Source organism: Hemitrygon akajei, chromosome 13 (assembly GCF_048418815.1).
Source record: "Hemitrygon akajei chromosome 13, sHemAka1.3, whole genome shotgun sequence".
Lineage (NCBI taxonomy): Eukaryota > Metazoa > Chordata > Chondrichthyes > Myliobatiformes > Dasyatidae > Hemitrygon > Hemitrygon akajei.
The window spans coordinates 36,874,214-36,892,873 of NC_133136.1; the positions used below are offsets into that span (position 1 = coordinate 36,874,214).

Below are 18,660 nucleotides of genomic sequence, written 5' to 3' on the forward strand. Positions count from 1 at the left end.
AACAATGGAACAACATCCACAACCCTCCAATCCTCCAGAACTTCTCCCGTTCCCATTGATGATGCAAAGATCAATGCCAGGGGCTCAGCAATCTCCTCCCTCGCCTCCCACAGTAGCCTGGGATACATCTCATCTGGCCCCGGTGAATTATCCAACTTGATGCTTTCCAAATGCTCCAGCACATCCCCTTTCTTAATAATCTACATGCTCAAACTTTTCACTCCACTGTACGTCATCCCTACAATCGCCAAAGTCCTTTTCCATAGTGAATACTGAAGCAAAGCACTCATTAAGTACCTCTGCTATCTCCTCCGGTTCCATACACACTTTTCCACTGTCACACTTGATTGGTCCAATTCACTCACATTCTATCCTCTTGCTCTTCACATACCTGTAGAATGCCTTGGGGTTTTCCTTAATCCTGTCTGCCAAGGCCTTCTCATGGCCCCTTCTGGCTCTTCTAATTTCTTTCTTAAGCTCCTTCCTGCTAGCCTTATAATCTTCTAGATCTCTATCATTACCTAGTTTTTTGAACCTTTCATAAGCTCTCTGTTTATTCTTGACTAGATTTACAACAACCTTTGTACATCACGTTTCCTGTACCCTATCATCCCTTCCCTGTCTCATTGGAATGTACCTATGCAGAACTCCACGCAAATATCCCCTGAAAATTTGCCACATTTCTTCCATACATTTCCCTGAGAACATCTGTTCCCAATATATGCTTCCAATTTCTTGCCTGATAGCCTCACATTTCCCCTTACTCTAATTTCATTACAAAGGAGGGAAAATTGAGCATATGTTTTGCAGGGATATTTTAACAAAGTTTCAATATAAACCTAGAAATCTATCATTGAAATGTTAAAATGAATGGCATAATTTGATCTTATTTTCCAGCTTGGCTCGTATTTTGGCAGTGTACTATGTGCTATAGACGTTAATCAAGACTCCCTGACGGATGTTCTGTTAGTTGGGTCCCCTATGTTTATGGGTCCACACAAAAATGAGGAAGGAAGAGTATATATGTTTAATGTCAATAAGGTAAAAAGATCTTTTGACTCAATTTTTATATCTTTTTGCTCATTTGAACAGTAGTTTCATAGTAAGAGCATATTTAATGCTAATTTGAATTTATTCTAAATATGTGAGTGTGTAAATATATATACACACATTTATTTATTTAGGATAAATAATAAATATCACTTGCTATTTACACATTTATTCCAATTATATTTCCACACAGAACAGCAACAAACTTGCAATATAGTCCTTGTTCTTAGTGTTATTTCATTACAATAAAATTCATTTTCTGTCATTCAAGAGCATTGGATCTATTAATATTATATTGGGTCTATTACTGTGGCAGTGCAGTAGTGTAGTGGTTAGTGTAATGCAATTACAGCACAAGACCTTGGAGTTCAGAGTTCAGTCCTGGCATCCTCTCTAAGACAATTGCACATCCTCCCTGTGGAAGGTGTGGGTTTTCTCCAGATACCCCATTTTCCTCCCCCAGTCCAAAGGAGGTTAATTGGTCATTGTAAATTGACCCGTGATTAGGTTAGTATAAATTGGGTGGTTGTCGGGCAGCACCACTCGAAAGGCCAGAAGGGCCTATTATGCGCTGCACCTCTAAATAAACAAACATTTGAAGGTAGTTCATTGACTCAATTATAGGACAAAGAGGGAACAGCAGTAAACTGAGTTCTAAAATCTGTCAAATGATTTATTCCATCATGGAAAACAATTCAGTGATTAACTGTTATTTAAATGAAAGAAATTAAATTGGCAATGATTCATTCTCTCTTAAAGCATACAGGTAGTTCTGCTTTTTTATAGTTATGTTCTTAAGAAACCTCATAGAAAGCCATGTTATGGCATAACAGGCTTCAGTGCCTTCAAAGCAGAGATATAAAGAGAGCTTCCCAATCACCATTGCCCTGTAACCAATTTTGTCTGTGTAACATTGTGTTCCATGATCCATCAATTTCATTATAACCAATTTGGGTTTGGGAAACATGCCTTATAGCAGAGCTGTTACTTACTTGTGGAGTGTATCGATGTCAATCCATCCTAAAATTAGAAATATTTAATTCAGCAGGGAAATCTGGAAAAGAACGGCATCTTAGAAGGACCAGATAATGGAAGAAACAATCGATTTGGAGCTGCTATTGCTGCTGTCTCTGATATCAATCTGGATGGTTACCATGATGTAGCAGTCGGAGCACCTGTGGAAGATGACAATAATGGTGCTGTTTATATTTACAATGGCTATCAGAAGTTAATCAAACCAAAATATACGCAAGTAAGAGTTTCCTTGTATTCCAAACGGGATTGCAGGCTACACACTTAAGATGTTGTATTTCATTGTATTAAGTAGCTAGCTGCATTCCTGGCTTTTGGTATATTTCTGAAAATAATTTGTTTCTAATGACATTTTGCTCTGTAGAATGAAACACACATTGCTTCAACCATTCTGTCTCCATTGCAATCATCCATAAGTTGGATGTATTAAGTTAGCCATGAGTCAGTGGAGGGAAGTTTCTCTCCAAATTGGAAAGAAAAACTTAGATTTAATGATATCTCAAATCTCATTCAACTAAGTAATTTGAAGTCTATTCTAAATGTTGTAGATAATTTATGCTTATTAATATCCCACAGATAATAACAGATAGTCAGTTTCAGTGATACTGACTGAGGAATACTGTAAATATTAGCCAGAATAATGAAGCTAACTTTGGACTTCTTTGCAATATTGCAACAAAATTGTTTATACCTATCTGAGAAAATGGAGTGGCCCACAGTTTTGTGTACACACTTAAAGGTCACCACTTTGAAGTGTAGCATTCCATCAGAACGACAATTAGGATTTAGAATTTCATTTCATTAGAATGGGGTCTGTATGCAAATCCTTTAGACTCAGTGGAGAGATTACTACCAAATGAACCATAGCTATAATCAATTCCTACCTAAGACTCTTGTTGAAGTACCATTTTAGAGATAAAAGCACTAAATTTCAATGTATGTCCTGGGTCAGCATCAACAAAGTCCTGGATTGTGGGGGCTTTTCTAAGCCCACATGCCCAATTAGAAGAACATTAAGAACACAGAAGTATTATTGTGGGGGAAAAAAATGATGGGTTATCTCATAGGTGTCAAACACAAGGCCCGCGGGCCATATCCGGCCCGGCATACAATTATATCCGGCCCGCGAGATCATTTTAGATAGATCTATTATTTTATTTATTAATGGCCCGGCGATATGAAGCGCTGATAACACACAAACTACAGATCCCATGATGCAGCGCAACAGCTGCCGATAGGCTACCCGGGAACATTCCTGCGTCAAGTGTCTGTTGCTGTATACAACGCTATTCTGAAGTCAAAGCTAACCCCTAACAATGGCGAAGAGAAAAGTTGATTCTGAAAAAAGAGTCTTTCAAAACCGATGGGTTGCTGAGTATATGTTTACTGACATTGCCGGTAAACCCGTGTGTCTTATTTGTGGAGCTAATGTGGCTGTAATTAAGGAATTTAATCTCAGACGGCACTACGAGACAAAACATCAGGATAAGCTGAAGAACCTGAACGCAGAGCAGAAGCTACAGAAAGTAGAAGAGTTAAAGAAGAATCTGACATCTCAGCAGACATTTTTTACCAGAGCAAAATCACAAAGTGAAGCTGCTGTGAAAGCAAGTTTTATTGTGGCAGAGGAGATAGCCAAATCAGCCCGGACATTTACCGAGGGAGAGTTTCTGAAGAGCTGCATGATGAAGGTGTGTGCGGTCGTGTGTCCAGACAAAAAGCAGATGTTGGCTAATGTAAGCCTGAGTAGAAATACGGTTGCTGATCGCGTTTGTGAGATAGCCACTGATTTAAGAACACAGTTGATTGAAAGAAGCAAAGACTTTATTGCATACTCGCTTGCTGTGGATGGAAGTGCTGATATGACGGACACTGCACAGCTGGCTATCTTCTTCCGAGGAGTGGACTCCAATTTGTGCGTTACAGAGGAAATATTGAACATTAAATCGATGCACGGGACAACGTTAGGTCTACATTTGTGTTTGCTAATGCTTGATTTCAAACGGTTTATTAATGGAAAAGGTATGGCTCCCAAAACAATCTTAGCCGAAATAGCATCGTTTCTTTCTCGTTGCCTACTTTCTTGTAATCTACGACTGTAAGTTAATACCAATCATAAAAAGAATGTTTGCTAGGCAATCTGCTTCACAAAAAACAAAATTCGTAAAGTGAAACAATTTTAGATATAGCAGGGACTGAGACACATGAGAGCAGGTTGAAAAAATGAAGGCAACGAAAGCTGTGGGAGCACGCGCGCGTGCATTCGCGCGTGCACAACTGATCCGGCCCGCATGAAGTCGCATTTTTCTCAATCCGGCCCGTGACCTAAAATGAGTTTGACACCCCTGGGTTATCTGCATGCTGCCCTGGTTAATATTTATGCTCCAAAAATGATTATCTGGTAGTCTACTGGCACACTGTTGCTTAGAAATTTACCTGGTATATTTCAGCAACAACAATTTTTGTAAAACTCATCCTTGGAGACAAAGGTCTTTGAAGTCTTCAGGACATAAAAGGTGGAAAGTAATTAAAAATTTTATGTGTTTCTGTATAGTATGTTCCATTTTAAAGAGATCCTTCAATTCACAAGTATTATGAGATGACCATTATGTCTAACTACACTTCATAATTTGCAAATTTGTCACTAAGATAGGATTGTAAAAAGAGAATTTGGCACATTGGCCTTCATAAATCAAAGTATTGAGCACAGGAGCTGGGATGTTAGGTTGAAGTTGTGCAAGACATTGGTGAAGCCTAATTTAGAGTACTGTGTGCAGTTTTGGTCAACTACCTACAGGAAAGATGTCAATAAAGTTGAGAGAGTACGGAGGAAATTTACAAGGATGTTGCCTAGTCTGGCGGACCTGAGTAATATGGAAAGATTGAATAGGTTAAGACTTTTATTCCTTGGAACATAAAAGACTGGGAGAAGATTTGCTAGAGGTATACAGAATTATGACGGGTATAGATAGTGTTATGTACCCCTAGGGATCATGTTGTCTGTGGACAATCACTTTAAAATGTCGGGAGAATGAGACTGACTTTTGGACACTTTTTGAGCTGTTACAGAGAGAGAGAGAGGGAGGTGTCCCAACGCAAAGACTATTATTAAGAGAGAGAGAGAGGAGAAGAATGCTCGGAAAATTGATGTTACGGTTTCTCTGCAAGCTTGTTTACCTTTCCACAAGGACATTCGTCTACTTGTAAAACTCTTACAGAGAATGGAGGGCGGAGCAGGTTGATGGACAGCTGGTGTCCAGCATGTGGAGATAAAATACCAGGTCCGCTGCTAGTCAACAGACACACATGGTTTTGGACACTGGAGGAGCTTTGTTGTGCCCACAGGAAGGTGGGTTTTTGGAGGATCGATTCGGGGGAATTGATCAGTGGCTCTTGCAGTGTGGAAAAGGTGTGACCGGTGGGGAGTTACTTGTGTGTCCAACCCTGGTCTGGGTTGATAATTCCACCATGGAAGAACGGTCCCCTTTGTTTTTTGGTCACATTCGGTGACTTTAAAGGAAGTAAAGAGGGGAGAGGAAGGTTTGAAACAGAAGAAACCTAGTGACAAAGAGGTCACTGTTTGGATTCTCTCCTAAGTAGCCCGTAAGGGTGCGTTTTGAGTTCCTTCGAATACGAAGGTGTGACTGTCAGGTAGTTAATCCACAGGAGTGGGTCCTCTGGTGAGCGGGAAACCTTTGTGATTACCACTTGTGTGTTACCTTTGTTTGGGTGTGGTAGTTCACTGAAGAAAGGCACCCCTGTGGCAAATCACTGTAGGAGTTATTTCGTATGTCGTGGAACTGGGTAAGTGGCTATCACAGTTGTGTGTTTGAGGTAACGTTGTGGAAACTACCTGTGTGTGATAATCCTGGCCTGGGTTGGTAGTTTTACCACTTGAAGATGGTACCTCAGTGATAAGCTACTGCTGATGATAATCCATACGTGGATTCTGTTTGAGTATCCTGTGGCCACCACTTCGGGATGACCCGTAGCTGAATTCAGGTGTGGTACCACCTGTGTTGAAAGGATATTCGTTGAAGATCACTGTCGGTGATACTTGGTGTGTGGAGTGGAACAGCTTCAGAGATAAAACCTACTGTTATTGTTATTTTGGAATATCGACATAATTGCCTTCTCACAACATACGCCTTTGGATTACTAATCTCTCTCTCTCACCAACAACAGCAACCTCGTGCATTGAACTGACCTTTCTTACATATCATCGTAAGACTGGATTCATTTACCCCTAGACTTGAAGAAGCTTGGTTTTCCTATTTCCACACTTATGTATATTTTCCTGTTTCCACACTTATGTATATATATCATTGCTAACCTGTTTAAGATATTTGCATTTATGGTATTGTATTGCATAGTTACTAATAAATACTATCAGTTTATAGCCATACCAGACTCCAATGCGTTCTCCATATCTGCTGGTTCTTTAACCCGGTCAGGGGTATGTGACAAAATAGTAAATGCAAGTGGGCTTTTTCCACTAAGGTTAGTTGGGACTACAACTGGAGGTCATGGGTTAAGGGTGAAAGGGGAAAAGTTTAAGGGAAATATGAAGGGAACCTCCTTCACACAGAGGGTCATGAGTGTGGAATGAGCTGCCAGTGCATGTGCATAGCTTGAGCAACACATACAAATTATCGATGAACTCAGCAAGTCAGGCAGCGTCTATGGAGGGGAGCAAGCAGTTGATGTTTCAGGCTGAGACCCTTCATTACGATGGAAGAGGAAGGAAGAAGTCAGAATAAGAAGGTGAAGGGATGAGGAAAGAGCTAAACTCAGGTTTAAAGAGCAACACCTCATATTGTAGCCAGGTAGCCTCCTCATGGCCATCAGTTTCTCAAATTTCCAGTAACTGCTCTCCCCTCCCCTTCACTCTTTATCCATTGCCCATTATGGTTACTCTTGCCCTTTCTCCTCTCCTCACATATCCCTCACTTCCCTCTGGTTCTCCTCCTCCTCATCAATCCATGGCCTACTGTCCTGCCCTATTAGATTGCTCTTTCAGACCTTTAACTTTTCCAGCTTATTTATCTCCCAGCTTACTTCATTGCCCTTCCCCTTCATTTGGTGTTATTCATGACCTGCCAACTCGTATTCCTTCCCCTCCTACCACCTTTTTCTTCTGGCTTAGGCCCCTTTCCTTTCCAATCCTAATGAAAGACCTTCACCCAAGACATTCAGTGCATACAACTGTCAGAGTTGCTGAGCTTCTCCAACATTTTGTGTGAGTAGTCTGGGCCAGCTAGAGGTTTTAATCTAAATTAATATTTTATCTTGTATCTCAACAAATTTAATTCTGTACCTTTTTAAAATATTTTTTTCTAGAAAATACTGGCTTCAACAATCAGCTCAAAACTGCAATATTTCGGGCTATCTATCGATGGGCAGAAGGATTTGAATGGTGATGCTATCACAGATCTGTCAATTGGATCCATTGGGAATGTTGTACAACTTTGGTAAGAGAAGATTGTACTTTCTGGTTTCTGAAATGTTATGTTAAATCTCTAGCTGGATTGTATGTTGTGGTCTGGGACCTGGAGTGTATTTTTTGTTATTTCCATTGTCTGGTGCAGTTTGAATATGTTTGTGCTTATTGTATTGCTTACATAATTTGGGTATTTTCTAGGATAAAAGGAGAAAACTGGAAGTTAATACAACAGATGTCATATAATAACCGATGTTATTATTTAATGGTCATATTGGCCATAAAAAATTACTTCATCTTAAGCAGCTACTACACAGATACTGCACTCTCCACCTTTATCTCTTTCTTTTTTTTTGGATGGTTAACTGCACATCCTTCTTGTGTAGGTTGGTATCGCTATTTTGTTTCATAATGCCCCTGGAAAGTGGAAAGTACCTTGTGATGTCTGTGCCACATTATCCACGTAATATAAATAGAAGATAATGTTGTTCTTAATGCATGCCTTTTTTACTTTTTGTTGATTGCTTATGTCATTGTAAGAAACCAGCCGCAACTTGTCCTAATTGGGGATTTTTCAAGGCTGAGGCTGTGTTGTGCTCCGGGCTTAGTGTCTGGTAGCTTCACAGCAATACGTGAGAACTGTGGCTGTGGGCTTGCTCCGGGATTTGGGCTTATGGGCTCAATTTCATTCTGAATGCTGATGCTTACTTTATTGTTTGTATGATTTTTTTTCCCCCCTCTCTGCTCATTGGGTGTTGGTCTTAAAAAAACAAAATTGTGATCTTTCAGGTTTCTTGTTTCATGGCTGCCTGTAAGCAGATGAATCTGAAGGTTGTATACTGTATACATACTTTGATAATAAATGTACTTGGAACTTTGAAGAGGAAGTCAATAATATTTCTGACAGAACTAGCCAAATTCTGAAGGGTATAGCTGCCAGACATGTCCAACAGTGAAAGAAATCAATGGCATCTAATGTCTGTAATCCTGGATGTAACTAAGGAGATGATGCCTGTATTAGCGTCGGTAGAAAACCCACCACACTCCTTTGTGAATGTAAAGTCAGTATACAAGTAGAAACTATTTCTGAATCTTACAGTCTCAGAAGAACAAGAGTAATGTAGATCACATATCCCACCATATCACGTATCATCAAAACAGCAGATATACAACACCTTTAATGTCACTGGGTCGATATCCTGAAATATCAGTCCTTAATGCCACTGTGGGAGGAAAGAGCCCAGGACTTGGGGAATGAAGCCCAAATACTCTTCTTAAAGAACTCAGAAATATTTTTGCGTGTTTGGTCTTACTAATGCTGCCCATAACCAGAGAGGAAATTTGCAGAATATTTTAGGTGCAATATTGCATCACAGTTCTATGACCATGCTATGTTAGGAAATTGTGTGATGATCATGTTCTAGTTGCATGGTGCATGCATTTGGGATAGGAGGAAACCTATATGGCATCGACTATCACGGGTAAAGATCTCCCCACCATTGAGTGCATCTACACAGAGTATTGCTGCAGAAAAGCAGCATCCGTTATCAGGGACCCACACCAACCAAGTCATGTTCTCTTCTCACTGCTTCCACCAGGAAGAAGGTACAGGAGCCTCTAGACTCTCACCACCAGATTCAGGAACAAGAATGCCTACTGTGCTATTTCGCACCCTCACTTCGAGAAGTCTGATCACATGGCTGTACTCCTACTCCCTGAGCATAGGCATTAAAATCTGTGTGGATGAGTGTGTGTCTACGAAGACTTGCTGTATATTCCCAAACCAAAAGCTGTGGATGAACCAGGAGGTACATCGTCTGCTGAAGGCTAAATCTGAGGCATTCAAGTCAGGTGACCCAGTACTATAAAGGAAAACCAGGTATGATTTACAGAGGGCTATTTCAAGGGCAAAGAGACAATTTTGAATGAGGTTTGAGGCGACATCAGATGTATGACAACTCTGGCAGGGTTTGCAAGACATTACTTCCTACAAAGCAAAACCCTATAGCAGCGATGCTTCACTATCAGATGAACTCAACGCCTTCTGTGCATGCTTTGAAAGGGAGAACACAACTACAGCTATGAAGATCCCTGCTGTATCTGATGACCCTGTGATCTCGGTCTCAGAGGCCGATGTTAGGCTCTCTTTAAAAGGAGTGAAACCTCACAAGGCGGAAGGTCCTGTTGGAGTCCTGACGAACAGTCTCGGCCCAAAACATCGACTGTGCTTCTTCCTATAGATGCTGCCTGGCCTGCTGTGTTCCACCAGCATTTTGTGTGTGTTGCTTGAATTTCCAGCATCTGCAGATTTCCTCGTGTTGTCCTGTTGGAGTACCTGGTAAGGCTCTGAAAACCTGTGCCAACCATCTGGCAGGAGTATTCAAGGACATTTTCACCCTCTCACTGCTACGGGTGGAGGTTCCTGCATGCTTCAAAAAGACAACTATACCGGTGCCTAAGAAGAATAATATGAGCAGCCTTAATGACTATCACCCAATAGCACTCACATCAACAGTGATGAAATGCTTTGAGAGATTGATCACGACTAGACTGAACTCCTGCCTCAGCAAGGACCTGGACTCACGATAGGTCAACGGCAGACACAATCTCAATAGCTCGCCGCATGGCTTTAGACCACCTGGACAACACAAACACCTACATCAAGATGCTATTCGTCAGCTATAGCTCAGCATGTAATACCATCATTTCCACAATCCTGATTGAGAAGTTGCAGAACCTGGGCCTCTGTACCTCCCTTTGCAATTGGATTCTCGACTTCCTAACTGGAAGACCAGAATCTGTGTGGATTGGTGATAACGTCACCTCCTCCCTGATGATCGACACTGGTGCACTTCAAGGGTGTGCGCTTAGCCCACTGATCTATTTTCTTTATACACGTGACTGTGTGGCTAGGCATAGCTCAAATACTATCTATAAATTTGCTGATGATACAACCAGTGTTAGTAGAATCTCAATGGCAATAAGAGGGTGAACAGGAGAAAGATATGCCAACAAGTGGAGGGTGTTGCGGCAAAAACCTGGCACTCAATGTCAGTAAGACGAAAGACCTGATTATGGACTTCAGGAAGGGTAAGACGAAAGAACACATACCAATCCTCACAGAGGGATCAGAAGTGGAGAGAGTGAGCAGTTTCAAGTTCCTGAGTATCAAGATCTCTGAGGATCTAACCTGGTCCCAATATATTGTTGCAGTTATAAAGAAGGCAAGACAGTGGCTATATTTCATTAGGAGTCTGAAGAGATTTGGTATGTCAACAAATACACTCAAAAACTTCTATAGTTCATAGTTCTTTCCTTTTGCTTGTTTTTTCTTTCCACTCTTTTCTATAAGTGTATACCTCAGATAAATACTTTGTGGAGATTTGTGATATATATGATTATATGATATATATGTACAATGTCTGAAATACATCTTATGGAAATGTTCGTTTGATGATGAACTTCAATAAAAAAAATAAATTACAAAAAAAGAGAATACAAAAACTTCTATAACTGTACCATGGAGAGCATTCTGACAGGCTGCATCACTGTCTGGTATGGAGGGGAGGGGCTGCTGCACAGGACCGAAAGAAGCTGCAGCGGATTGTAAATTTAGTCGGCTCCATCTTGGGTACTAGACTACAAAGTACCCAAGACACTTCAAGGAGTGGTATCTCAGAAAAGCGGTGTCCATTATTAAGGGTCTCCAGCACCCAGGGCATGCCCTTTTCTCATTGTTACCATCAAGTAGGAGTTATAGAAGCCTTGAAGGCACACACTCAACAATTGAGGAACAGCTTTTTCCCCTCTACCATCCGATTCCTAAATGGACATTGAATGCTTGGACACTACCTCACTTTTTTAACATATTATTTCTGTTTTTTGCATGATTTTTAATCTATTCAACATACATATACTGTAATTGATTTTATTTATTATTATTATTTGATTTTTGTGTTTTTTTTTGTCTTCTATATTATGTATTGCATTGAACTGCTGCTGCTAAGTTAACAAATCTCATGACACATGCCAGTGATAATAAACCTGATTATCCACTTTAGTTTAAGACCCTGATTGAGTTATTACCTCTCAACAATTAGGGTCTTGAACCAAAGTGGATAACTTCACTCAACTTCACTTGTCCCATCATCGAAGTGTTTCCACAACTTATGGACTCATTTTCAAGGACTCTTTTTATGTTCTCAATATTTATTGTTTATTTATTTATTATTTATTTATTTTTGTATTTGCAGTCTGTCTTTCGCACACTGGTTGAACACCCAAGTCGGTGTGGTCGTTCACTGATTCTATTATGGTTATTATTCTACTATGGATATATTATGCCTGCAAGAAAATTAATCTCAATGTGATAGATGGTGACATATATGTACTTTGAACCTTTGAACTTTGAAACCTCGCTCATATGTTGTTGCTTTAGCATTCGTAATGTGCTAACTGCATGTGCTTTAATTTAATTAATGCTTTACTCTATGCTCAACGTGTATCAACACCGCTTGTATTATTTTCTCAGGTCAAGGAGTATTGCAAATGTAAGTGTTACAGTAATATTTGAACCAACAAAACTCTCCCTGTTGAACAAATCCTGTATAATCAATGGAAATAATCATATCTGTGACAAAATCAAAATATGCTTCCAAGCTACAATTAAACCTGAAAAATCTGGATCATCAATTGGTAAGGATCATCTCATTTTGCTTTTAGTTTGAAGATCAAATATTCTATGCAGTGTGAAAATCAGTGGTATCATTTAATGTGCGCAAATGTATGTTTTAAAAATAACTCTGACTGATGGTGAATATACTTTAAAGTCAACCCAATCTCAAGTCATAACTCAACTGACTTCTGGCCACCATTTAACAAAGTCAACCAGTTTGCTCCCAGAATTATGACTGGATCAACTGAATTTCAAGGCTTGTGTTTTCAGAAAGTTTATTTTGTTCTTGTTTAAGCAAACTTTTCAGTTCATCAGGAACTCAAGTTCAAAATCAGTAAACTAAACTCCACATCATTAAATTAAGTCATAAAATGAAAATGACATGGGCTAGACACAAATACATATCCCAATCTATGCTTGCTACGATCTTACCCCAAGTAAAACCCTCAGCAATTTAAATGATTATGCTGAATATCTGCCTCAAATGGTTATCACTACAGGGAGTTAGGAAGGAAAGTTGAGAAGCAGGACCTCAAAAGTAGTAATCTCGGGATTATTGCCTGTGCCAGGCAATAGTGATAGTGAGAATACAGTGAGGTGGAGGGTAAATGCATGGCTGATGGAGTGGAGCAGAGGGCAGGGATTCAAATTTCTGGATCATTGGGACCACTTTTGGGGCTGGAGTGACCTGTACAAAAAGGATGGGTTGCACTTGAATCCGAGGGGGAACCAATATTCTGGCAGGGATGTTTGCTCAAGCTGTTGGGGAGATTTTAAACAAGAATTGGTGGGGGGTGGGAGCCAAACTGAAGAGACGGAGGAAAGGATGGTTAACTTGCAAATCAAGAAAGCTCGTAGGCAGTGTGAGAAGGAGAATAGGCAGATGATAGAGAAGGAATACGCTCAGACTGATGGTTTGAGATGTGTCTATTTTAATGCAAGGAGTATCATGAACAAAGCGGATGAGCTTAGAGTGTGGATCAGTATTTGGAACTATGATGCTGTGGCCATTACAGAGACTTGGATGGCTCGGGCAGGAATGACTACTTAGAGTGTCAGGCTTTAAATGTTTCAGAAAGGATGGGGAGGGAGGCAAAAGAAGTGGGGGCATTGCATTGCTGATCAGAGATAGTGTCACAACTGCTGAAAAGGAGGAAGTCATGGAGGAATTGTCTACTGAGTCTCTGTGGGTGGAAGTTAGAAACAGAAATGGGTCAATAACTCTTCTGGGTGTTTTTTATAGAGCATCCAATAGTAACAGGGACATTGAGGAGCAGATAGGGAGACAGATTCTAGAACAGTGTAATAATAACAAAGTTGTCGTGATGGGAGATTTTAATTTCACCAATATTGATTGGCATCTCCCTAGAGCAAGGGGTTTAGATGTGGTGGATTTGTTAAGTGTATTTAGGAAGGTTTCCTGACACAATATGTAGATAAGCCTACAAGAGGAGAGGCTGTACTTGATCTGGAATTGGGAAATGAACCTGGTCAGGTGTCAGGTCTTTCAGTGAGAAAGCACTTTGGAGATAGTGATCACAATTCTGTCTCCTTTACCATAGCATTGGAGAGGGATAGGAACAGACAAGTTAGGAAAGCATTTAATTGGAGTAAGGGGAAATATGAGACGATCAGGCAGGAACTTGGAAGCACAAATTGGGAACCAATGTTTTCAGGGAAATATATGGCAGAAATGTGGCGTGTGTTCAGGGGATATTTGTGTGGGGTTCTGGCTAGGTACGTTACAATGAGACAGAAAGGATGGTAGGGTACAAGTACTATGGTGTACAAAGGCTGTTGAAAATCTAGTCAAGAAGAAAAGCTTACAAAAGATGCAAAAAAAAGACTAGATAATGATAGAGACTTAGAAAAATATAAGGCTACTAGGAAGGAGTGTAAGAATGAAATTAGGAGACCCAGAAGGGGCATGAGAAGGCCTTGGTGAGCAGGATGAAGGAAACTCCAAGGCATTCTACAAGTCTGTCAAGAGCAAGAGGATAAGACATGAGAGAATAGGGCCAATCAGGTGTGACAGTGGAAAAGTGTGTATTGAACCAGAGGAGACAGCAGAGGTACTTGATGAATACTGTACTTTGCTTCAGCATTCACTACAGAAAAGGAACTTGGTCATTGTAGGGTTGACTTGCAGTGGACTGTAAAGCTTGAGCATATAGACTTTAAGAAGTGGATGTGTTGGAGCTGTTGGAAAGCATCAAGTTGGATAAGTCACCAGGACTAGGCTACTGTGGGAGGCGAGGGAGGAGGTTGCTGAGCCTCTGGCAAATAAATTTGTGACATCAATGGGGATAGAATAGGTTTCAGAGGAATGGAGGGTACAGATGGTGTTCCCTTATTCAAGAAAGGGAGTAGAGATAGCCCAGGAAATTATAGACAAGTGAGTCTTACTTCAGTGGTTGGTAAGTTGATGGAAAAGATCCTGAGAGGCAGGATTTATGAACATTTGGAGAGGTATAATATGATTAGGAATAGTCAGCATGGCTTTGTCAAAGGCAGGTCGTGCCTTACGACCCTGATTGAATATTTTGAGGATGTGACTAAACACTTTGATGAAGGAAGAGCTGTAGATGTATTGTCTTTGGATTTCAGCATGGCATTTGATAAGGAACCCCATGCAAAGCTTATTGAGAAAGTAAGGAGGCATGGGATCCAAGGGGACATTGCTTTGTGGATCCAAAACGGCTTGCCCTTAGAAGGCAAAGAGTGGTTGTAGATGGGTCATATTCTGCATGGAGGTCAGTCACCAGTGGTATGCCTCAGGGATCTGTTCTGGGACTTTTATTCTTCATGATTTTTATAAATGACCTGGATGAGGAATTGGAAGGATGGGTTAATAAATTTGCTGATGACACAAGGGTTGGTGGTGTTGTGGATAATGTGGAGGACTATCAAAGGTTACAGTGGGACTTTGGTAGGATACAAAACTGGACTGAGAAGTGGCAGATAGAGTTCAACACAGATAAGTATGAAGTGGTTCATTTTTGGTAGGTCAAATATGATGGCAGAATATAGTATTAATGTTAATACTCCTGGCAGTGTGGAGGATCAGAGGGATCTTGGAGTCTGAGTCAACAGAACACTCAAAGCTGCTGTGCAGGTTGACTGTGCGGATAAGAAGACATATGGTGCATTGTCCTTCATCAACAATGGGATTGAATTTAGGAGCCGAGAGGTAATGTTGCAGCTATATAAGACCCTGGTCAGACCCCACTTGGAGTACTGTGCTCAGTTCTGGCCGCCTCACTACAGGAAGGATGTGGAAGCCATAGAAAGGGTGCAGAGCAGATTTACAAGGATGTTGCCTAGATTGGGGAGCATGCCTTATGAGAATAGGTTGAGTGAACTTGGCCTTTTCTCCTTGGAACGACGGAGTATGAGAGGTGACCTGATAGAGTGTACAAGATAATGAGAGGCATTGATTGTGTGGATAGTCAGGCTTTTTCCCAGGGCTGAAATGGTTGCCACAAGAGGACACAGGTTTAAGGTGCTGGGGAGTAGGTACAGAGGAGATGTCAGGAGTGTTTTTTTTACTCAGAGAGTGGTGAGTGCATGGAATGGGCTTCCGGCAATGGTGGTGGAGGCAGATACAATAGGGTCTTTAAAAGACTTTTAGGTAGGCACGTGCTTAGTAAAATAGAGGGATATAGGTAAGCCTAGAAATTTCTAAGGTAAGTACATGTTCGGCACAGCATTGTGGGCCGAAGGGCCTGTATTGTGCTGTAGGTTTTCTATGTTTCTGTGTTCTCTGTGCAGTATGAACAGTTAGATCCTAACATTATATTTCAAATTATGGTACAGCCTATATAGAGAAAATAATGGAAATTGATAGAAGCTGTTTGTTAAATGACCAAGATTGCCAATTGCAACATTGTCCATTAACAACTAACCGTTTAGCTCCATGGCAGGTGTCTGTATTTTCTGTCTCAGGATTTAGCTCCAATCTACTTTACAGGGCCCTCTTCCCCTCAACCATGTCCATCCATCAGATCCAGGTCTTATTCTTTTTCTCAGAACTATTACTCTGCACATTCAACAGATCATCCTCCATATGGTTCACTACCTCCAATGTGATTCCACTATCAAACACATAATTTCATAGAGAGAGAACACCAAAACAGACTCTCCAGTCCCAATCAAGCACCCATTTTTTTTACACTAATCCCAATTTAATCTACTTCATTCTTCACATTCCCATCAAACTCTCACACCCGCCCCACCCTCTAATTCTATCTCTTAGCTACACACCAAGGCCAAGTTACTGTATCCAATTAATCTGCCAAGCCTGGACGTTACTGAAACATGAAAAGAAACTGAAGTAACCAACTTAAACCATTAAGACTATAAGACATGATCTTTGCACTGACAACACCAGAGGTCAGAATTGAACATGGATCACTAGAACTGAGAGGCTATACCTCTACTGGTTATGCCACCCCAAATTATTCCCTCATTTCTCCATTCAGCATTACCAGGTGATCAATTCCCTTTTCTTCCCTTCAATTATGCCCATAAAAACATAGTCTTGTATGCCACCTCCCATGGAAGAGCAGAGATTAATGATAAAGATTAGCTTTATTTGTCACATGTGCATGCAGTGAAATGTATCGTTTGAATCAAATCAGTGACAATTGTGCTGAATAGCCTGTAAGTGTCACCATGCTTCAGGACCCAACGTGGTATGCCCACAACTCAGTAACCCTAACTGTACGTCACTGGAATGTGGGAGGAAACCAGCGCACATGGAGGAAACCCACACAGTCACAGGGACAACCTACAAACTTGTCACAGATAGCAACAAGCACAAAATGCTGGATGAATTCAGCAGGCCAGGCAGCATCTATGGAAAAGAGTGCAGTTGACGTTTTGGGCCAAGACCCTTCAGCGTTTCTGTACAGTCAACTGTACTTATCAGCGCTTCACATGGAAGGACTGCTTAGGTCAAACCGATGTCTGAGATCTGTTATTTTAATTTCTGAAGATTCTTTGCATACATGACAGGGAGTTAAGTGTACTTTTTCAATTTCAATGTACTGAACACACTGCTTATGGTGTATTACGTCCTTGGCCTATCTCAGATAAGACTATCAGTTAGCTAAACCTCTATTCATACCAATAAACTACCCCCAAACCTGGGCACACCTATCACGTGCAATAACCTTTTGGCACTTACACACTACATCTACTTTCCCCTTAATACACCCTGTTTGTTTCAACTCAAGGAACTCTCAAAAATTTATCGAACACAATCTCATTTTTAGTGCTCGATAGTCTTGTGATTTTTCTAAATATCCTGTGATTCCATCCTGACAACAGATTTGGGTTAACTGGCCTGTAAGTTCCTATTACTAATGAGATTCAATGCACTTTCATGGAATGGCAAGTGATTATATAGTCATAATCATTGCAAACTTTGGGACTTAATGAGTTTAATAATTTCATAGCATTGCCATACCTCACATTTTTTAAGAGAAGTGGTTGGTGGTAATGTTCAGAGTTCGTCATTTTCAGCTTTATTAAAGTTATTTTCACTCTTTATTTCTCATATTCCTACATAATTTACCAAACATAATTAACCTCACTCCCAAATATAGACCTATCTTTCATCATTACCCTTCTGATTTTTCTTCCTTTCCATGGTATTATAATTGATACAAAATTTAGGTCCAGCCCTAACTTTTCCCACTCCTTATGAAGAGTTGTTGATCTGAAATATTAATCCTAACTGGTCACTACAATTGTGATCTAACTTGTGTGTATTTTTGTTTTGCTTCCTGCTTTTATTACCATTCTTACTGTTCAGTGACTTTCTCCATCAACAAGTAACTTACACCTTAACATAAATCAGCAAGGAGCAGAGTGAGCAAACCAAGTTTTGTAACTTAGTTTTTATGTCTTGTCACAGCAGATTTATAGTAATTAATCATATGACCATAAGACATAGAAGCAGAATTAGGCCACTCAGCCCATTGAGTCTATTCCACCATTCTATCATGGCTGATTTATTATCCCTCGCAACTCTGTTTTCCTACCTTCTCGACTAGGCTAGCTGCCTATAATTCCTGTATTCTGCCTCCCTCCCTTCTTAAAGAGTGGAGTGAAATATGCAACTTTCCAGTTCTGGAACCCTTCCAGAGTCTAACGATTCTTGAAAGATCAGGACAAACGCCTCCACAATTACTTCAGCTACCTCTTTTAGAACTCTGAGGATTTGTCTACCTTCAGAACTTTCAGTTATTCAAGAACCTTCACTTTAGTAATAGCAACTACACTCATTTCTGCCTCCCGACACTCAAATTTTTAGTATTCTGCAAGTGTCTTCCACTGTGAAGACTGATGCAAAATACTTTGTCCGTCATTTCTTTGTCCCCCATTACTACCTTTCTAGAAGCATTTTCCAGTGATCCAATATCCACTCTCACCTCCTTTTTACTCTTTATATATTGTA

At 40.4% G+C, this 18,660-nt stretch overlaps 1 protein-coding gene across 2 annotated transcripts in view; it reads left to right on the forward strand.

Moving 5' to 3' along the window:
• LOC140737766 (integrin alpha-2-like) overlaps window positions 1-18,660 on the forward strand; it is a 167,874-nt gene that overhangs the window by 112,900 nt on the left and 36,314 nt on the right. The window contains exons 13-16 of one of the 2 annotated variants that reach the window (XM_073064396.1): window positions 898-1,041; window positions 2,099-2,302; window positions 7,423-7,553; window positions 12,054-12,217. In XM_073064396.1, coding sequence (XP_072920497.1) covers window positions 898-1,041; window positions 2,099-2,302; window positions 7,423-7,553; window positions 12,054-12,217 — 643 coding nt within the window. Of the gene's footprint in view, window positions 1-897; window positions 1,042-2,095; window positions 2,303-7,422; window positions 7,554-12,053; window positions 12,218-18,660 lie in introns of both variants that reach the window. The other variant, XM_073064395.1, reaches the window with a different exon arrangement.